Source organism: Acomys russatus, chromosome 25 (genome assembly GCF_903995435.1).
Source record: "Acomys russatus chromosome 25, mAcoRus1.1, whole genome shotgun sequence".
NCBI classification, from domain to species: domain Eukaryota; kingdom Metazoa; phylum Chordata; class Mammalia; order Rodentia; family Muridae; genus Acomys; species Acomys russatus.
In genome coordinates, this window is record NC_067161.1 from 51,104,564 (window position 1) to 51,111,111 (window position 6,548).

At 53.3% G+C, this 6,548-nt stretch overlaps 1 protein-coding gene across 1 annotated transcript; it reads right to left on the reverse strand.

Annotated features, from left to right (window-relative positions):
- Positions 1 to 1,089: 1,089 nt before the first annotated feature.
- On the reverse strand, positions 1,090 to 6,496 carry Spag7 (sperm associated antigen 7). Its single transcript, XM_051167231.1, has 7 exons — positions 6,397 to 6,496; positions 2,437 to 2,504; positions 2,145 to 2,233; positions 1,948 to 2,032; positions 1,744 to 1,833; positions 1,488 to 1,644; positions 1,090 to 1,343 (listed from the first exon to the last, which is right to left on the reverse strand). Exons 1-7 carry the CDS (start codon positions 6,479 to 6,481, stop codon positions 1,234 to 1,236), a joined length of 684 nt encoding a protein of 227 aa, XP_051023188.1. The 5' UTR covers positions 6,482 to 6,496; the 3' UTR covers positions 1,090 to 1,233.
- Between the last annotated feature and the right edge of the window lie 52 nt (positions 6,497 to 6,548).

Genomic DNA, 6,548 nt, shown 5'->3' on the forward strand with positions numbered 1-6,548 from the left:
ATGTGGTGGCTTACAATCTGTAAGCTCAGGCTTGGGAGACAGAGATGGGATAACAAACTTCAAAGCAGCTTGTTATTAAGACTCTGTCTCGAAATTCCAAGTGTGGAAGGCTGGGGAGACAGCTCAGTGGCTGCGCAACTCAGGCTCTGAGTGCTTCAGTTCCAGCACTGACCTGGCGCCTCACAACCGGGAACTCCAGTCGTAGGTCTGCAATGCCCTATTCTCACCACAGGCTCCAGGCGCGCACACAGCACGAGGCATGCGTACAGTACATATCCTACATGCAGGCAAAACACTTATATGCATAAGTTAAAAAAACAAACAAACAAAAACTTCATCTCAGCTTGCCCAGTATTGAGTTCAGTCTCTAGTACCACAAAATAAGGTAAAATAAACTTGAAAGTCAAAATAACAGTGCTGCCGGGCGTGGTGGCGCACGCCTTTAATCCCAGCACTCGGGAGGCAGAGGCAGGCAGATTCCTGTGAGTTCGAGGCCAGCCTGGTCTACAAAGTGAGTCCAGGACAGCCAGGGCTACACAGAGAACCCCTGTCTCGAAAAACAAACAAACAAACAATAACAGTGCTAACCATTGGCTATTTTTAGCTTATATAAACAGCAACTTTATCCTGTTCAATCTGCAATTATTTTCTTCTCTGCCAAAAGATCCAGGATCCACATTTCTTTTTCTTTCTTTGGTTTTTTTTTTTTGGAGACAGGGTTTCTCTGTGTAGCCTTGGCTTTCCTGGAACTTGCTCTGTTGACCAGGCTGGCCTTGAACTCACTGAGATCTGCCTGCCTCTGCCTCTCAAGTGCTGGGACTAAATGTGTGTGCCACCACATCTTTTTTTTTTTTTTTTTTTTTTGGGTTTTTCGAGACAGGGTTTCTCTGTGTAGTATCCACATTTCTATGTACAAACCAGAACATTGGGTCAAACAATGTTTATTCAATGTAAAGCAACCCCAGCCCCATGGGGAAGAAAAGTTCCAAGGATAACAGAGAATAACACAGATTAAATACCCACTCACACATTTGTAGGCGCGTGCGCACACACACAGACACACAGACACACACACAAGTTCCAGCAGTGATAAACACCTGCTTCTCTCCAGCCTGGGCGGCAGCTGGCAGGACCTCGCAGTTGAGAAGTGGGGCTCCAGGGTGGGTCCTCACAGCAGCCTTGTCTCTCCATGCCGCTGCCTTGCTGGAGGTCAACGTGAGCCAGGTGGGACGCCTAGGAGGTAGTTGGCAACTCTTCCCCACTCTGCCGCAGACGTTTCTTGGCTCGGATCTCATTCATGGCCTCTTCTATGGAGCGTGTGTCCCGCTTGTTGGCCACGGGCACTGGCAGCAGAAAGGGAAGTAAGACCTCAGTGTGCACTCCCCTCCCCCGGCTCCTGCCATGGCTGTGCCCCCCCACCCCGGCTGTGCCCCCTGGCTCCTGGCACGACTGTGCCCGCCCCCCCACTCCTGCCGCGGCTCACTCACCACAGCCATAAGTCTTGTTGGCTTGTAGCATATGTGCTGCGTCTTTGGCTGCTCCTTTGCCAATCAGGTGGCTGTATTTGTCCTTGTAGTCGCTGGCAGGGCTCACCACCGCGGGGCCCTGCTGCGCTGCCTCGGCCTCCTGCTTCTGAGCCAGTTCCTAAGGGCAGAGGTGGAGCACCTATGCTCAAGGCCCCGACCCCAGCTGAGCTCTCCCAGCTGACATGAAGGGCTCCAGGGCCTGCCAGGCACAGCTCACCTTCAGCCTCCGCTTCTCTTCCGCCTTCTGGGGGTCCCACTCCTCTCCATGACGGTAGGAGTCTAGCTCTTCATCTGAGGGTGCAAACTCCTGGGGATGAAGGGACAGGCAGAGTCAAGGCCCAAATGCAGCTGTCACTTCAGCCCTCTCCCTCCTTCAGGGGCGAGGACAGGCTAGGGGGGAGGGGGAGCACAAGGCTTTTACCTTTTTGAAGATCATGACATAGCGACAGTCGTCATCTTCTCCAAAGGAGAAGGACGTGAGGCCAGCTACCTCTACCACATCATGGCTGCGAAGGGAAGGCCGGAGAACATGGTGAGCCGCGAGGCCCCGCGTCCCTGCTGGCTTGTCCCTGTCCCTTTGCTGTCATTTCTTGCCTCCCCACGCCTAGAGACACTCACAGTATGCTCCTCTCGATCTTGTTCATGGGCTGAAACTTTTTCTTGATCTGTCCGCTGTCCTGGATGAAATCAGACACCTCTTTCTCCATCTTATGAGAAAGGAAAGGAGGACGTGAGACGACAGCTCCACTCTAATCTTCTGGGCTGACCTCCCACCTCGGTCCCAGAACCCCTGCCACACTGGCTCATCTCCAGCTGTCTGAAGGCACTGTTAATACACTCAAGTCCTCAACCCTCCAGCCCCTGCTGCAGGTCCTTCCAGAAGCTGCCTGAGCGCTCCCGGTGTTCTCACCCTTTTACGAAATTCCACTTTCTGCTGTTTGTCTTGCTCTTGGAGTTTCTTCAGGCGGGCGGCCTGCTCTGGAGGTGACAAGGGGCAGCATTAGGCCAGGGCTGAAGCACGGGTGGCAGCTGGTCAGGCTTCAGAGGATGATTGACACCCATCGGGAGGGCTGCTGTTGATTCACCATGCACTCCCTAATGCTACTCTGCAACACAGCCCGACACTGTGCTGAGCCCAGACTACCAAATGCTGGACAGTTTTTCCCTTCCAGAGCTTGGTGTCCTTCGAGCCACAAGGTTCAGAACCACACAGGCCTCACTTATCAAACCTATGTCAATTAGCATTCGCATAATGCCCATACTATAAAAGGAAGCATAAAAAAGCCAGGCATGGTGGTGCACACTTGTAATCGCAGCATTCGGGAAGCAGAGGCAGGTGGATCACTGTGAGTTCGAAGCCAGACTGGTCTACAAAGTAAGTCCAGGACAGCCGAGGCTACACAGAGAAACTCTGTCTCGAGAATAAATAAATAAAATAAAAGGAACTATAAGGCGTCTGAGGAAGTGAGATGAGCCAGAGCCTCAGGCTTTGTCAACTCATTGTCTACAGGGAAATGGTTTACCTTTGTATCTCTCTGTATGTAATTCTTATTTTGGAGACAGCATCTCACTATGTCATCCTGGCTGGCCTGGAATTCACTGTGTGTGCGCGCGTGCGCGTGTGTGTGCGTGTGCGCGTGTGTGTGTGTGTGCGTGCGCGTGTGTGTGTGTGCGTGTGTGTGCGCGCGTGTGCGCGTGTGTAAGCTTTTTGAGACAGAGTTTCTAGGTAGCCCTTGGCTGTCCTGGAACTCTCAATGTAGAGCAGGCTGGTCGTGAACTCTGAAATCAGCCTGCTTCTGCCTCCTAAGTGCTCTGATTAAAGGCAAACTTGCTGTATTTCATAGTGCTCCCCCATGCTTCCGAGGTCAGAGTGAAGCTACAGTGGCTCTCCTGACATCCTTCAGACCTGTCTTGTCTTTGTTTTTATCGACTTGACACAGACAGTTATCTGAAGGACCGACAGTGGAGAGCATGCCTCCGTAAGACTAGCCTGTAGAGATGTCTTAATGACTGATGAGGGAGGGCCCAGCCCATTGAGGGTGCTGCCACACCTGGGCAGGTTTTCCTGGGGTATGTAAGAAAGCAGGCTAGCAAGGTGGGAGGAGCGAGGCGGGAGGAGCATCTCACTGCTTCACCTCCTGCCCTGACTTCCTTCGATGGTGGACTGTAATGTGTAACTAACTATAAGCTGAAATAAATCCTTTCCTTCCCATGTTGATTGTGGTCAAGTTGTGTTTTATCACAGCAGTAGAAATTCTAATTAGGAGCTGGTCGTGGTGGCGCACACCTTTAATCCCAGCCCTTGGGAGGCAGAGGCAGGTGGATCTCTGTGAGTTGAGACCAGCTTGGTCTACAGAGCGAGTTCTAGGACAGCCAGGGCTACACAGAGAAACCCTGTCTCAAAAAAAGAAAGAAATTCTAATTAGAACAGAGCCATCGTCTGCCCCACCCCCACTCCCATTTGGGGTGTTCGTGCGTGTCAGGAGGAACTATAATAGAAATTTGGAACTTTGGACTGGAAAGGCCACTGAGTGCATTCTGTTATGGTGCTTTATGACAGCTTTAGGAACCCTAAGACATGACTCTTTTGGGGGGAGGTATCCAAAGTTAGGCATAAATAAGCTCTCCTCTCTCGCTGAATGTTACTCCCCCTTTTCAGACCCTGCCTTTGTACCAGACCATCCCCTCTGCCCTTAGGGAAGGGATGAACCCAGGGACCACACCTGACAGGGGCGTTGCCACTGAGCTGCAGCCCCAGCTGGAAAGCAGTGCCTGGTGGCTGCCTTCCCTCCGCACGCCCAGCACTGAAACTCCAGGGCTGGCCTCACACTTACAGATGGGACCCAGCATACTGGGTGCAAAGGACTGAACCTAGCGCCTTTCACAGGCACAGCGCCTCACCACTGACTGAGAAACATTCCCAGCCCTCAGACAATTTTTTTCTTTTTGAAGATTTGTTTTTATTATTTTAATTATGTGTATATGTGTATGTAAGACTGCAAGTGCCCACTGAGGTCTGAGGTGGCGGGTCCCCCCTGGGAGCTGGGGTTACAGGTGTAAGAACCTGATGTGGGGGGAGGGGAGCGGGCCTGGGAATCTAACTCAGATCCTCAGAGAGCAGTGTGGGCTGTTAACCATTGGGCCGTCTCTCCAGCCCCCTCAGACTACTTCTAACCTGGTCCCTTATCTTGCCTGTCACTTTTCCATGTGTTTACAGCATGCATCTCTTCCTCCTGCTCTGCAACCGGGATGCCCCTTCTTTCTTTTGGTATGTCACTTCTTCCACAGCACTGAGCCTCTTCCTACTTCCTAGGCACGTCTCGCCTTTGCACACGTGGCTCCGCCAGAATGCTTCTCCACCGCCCGCAGACAACTGGTCCTCACCGTGAGTCAAAACCCCTTCCTCTAGGCATTAAGCACACTCCCTACTAAGGACATGGTTTTTTGTTTTATTCTCATCCCTCCCTTCCTCCAGCTGCTGGAGGGGGGGACCCTGCCCCCCTCCAGCCATACTCAGGTCCAGGACCTAGCCGACTAGGGCCTGTTACCTCTCTGACTTCACTATCTTGGCCCTTTATTGTTTTCTAATAGGTTTTCCCAGTCTTTTCTCCATTTTGGGAGATAGTATAAAAGATAGGAACACAGGCTAAGAGGTCACATCTGGGTTCCAAATTCAGCTTTGTAACCGGGACCCCAGGCAAGTGGCTGAAGCTCCTACTCTGGCAGCTGGCGTGAGTATTCCTCCGTCACTCCTCTGAACATTAAGTAATTCCAGCTCTGCTTTCCCACAGCGTTCGAACGGACTTTATTCCCTTTGCTTAATTACCTATCTTTGGTGCTCAGCTCATTTCAGACAAGCTTCGGACCCCCAATTAATCTCTCTTACATAAGTATTTCTTTCATTAATAAATGCCGCAGGCACGGCCTGTAACCTCCTTGATGGGCACCTTTGGCTCCACAAGTTTTGTAAACAAGGGACTACAAGGGACACTTAACAGTCTTTGAAACATTTTGAAGGCACCCTGCCTGTCCTGCCTCCTTTGAGCAGATGGGGTGTAGGTGCCCGATATAAGACTTGTCCGTGGTCAGTGCTGGGCGCACCCAAGGCTGTCTGTCCTTCCTCTACAGTCCTTCACAGGCCTGAGCGCTAGCTAGGCGACACTGAGTAGGCTTCTTCGGGCCGCGCCCTACCCTGGCTGCCAAACTCCTGCGAGCTTTCTGGTTAGTTACGCGGCACGGGGGGGAGGGTGGGGGCCACTGGCGAATCGGAGCCCGCGGGGCAGTCTCGACTCTCCAATCAGCACCACGATCCCGCTGGGCAGCACAGGAATGTAAGGGTATGGCTAGGAACGGGCTCTGGAAGGGCTGAGGGACCGGGTTAACTCGAGGAGGAGGAGGAGGAGGAGGAGCCAATGGGAGGTGCTGAGGGTGAGGCGGGTCGGGAGAGGCACACCTAGGAGGTAGAGCTTCAGGCTGAGCTAGCCAATAGGGGGGAGCAGACCGTGGACGGGCGTTCCCTACACCCAATCGCGCGGGGCCGAGGCGGCGGCGAAGACACCCTCCAATCGGAAGGAAGGCATCCTACTCATCAGAGCGCACCAACAGCAGACAGGCGGGCCCACTGGCCAATCGCAGGCAAGGACCGCAGAAGGCCAGGCTGGGCAGCAGAGGCCGGAGCCTGGCTAAGGCAGCCAATCACGGTTTGCAGAGGACAGCGGGCGGGCCGACGGGCCTCTCAGAGACTCTGGGGGTCTCAGAAGTGGCCGGTGAGGGGGTCTCTTAGGGGTGGGAGGTGGCATTATTTAAAAAGGGAAGAGTGTGGTCCCAAGAACCGGGCGAAGACACGCGGTTGTGAATTTGGGATCCTCACCTCGGGCCTTGCGCCGACTTTCCTGGTCGCCGAGGCTGGGTGGCTTCTCCATGGAGCTCAGGATGGAGCCCAGTAGGTCCGCCATCTTGGGAATGACTGAGAGGGGGCGGTGCGTCTTAAAGGGAAGGGCGAAATGCCTTTAAGGCCGGAAA

Coding starts and splice junctions, on each gene's coding strand:
- Spag7 (XM_051167231.1), bottom strand. CDS start 6,481: ATGGCGGACCTACTGGGCTCCATCCTGAGCTCCATGGAGAAGCCACCC. Junction 2,033..2,144: donor AAGATCGAGAGGAGCATACT/GTGAGTGTCTCT, acceptor TTCCCTTCGCAG/CCATGATGTGGTAGAGGTAG. Junction 1,645..1,743: donor AAGAGAAGCGGAGGCTGAAG/GTGAGCTGTGCC, acceptor CTCTGCCCTTAG/GAACTGGCTCAGAAGCAGGA.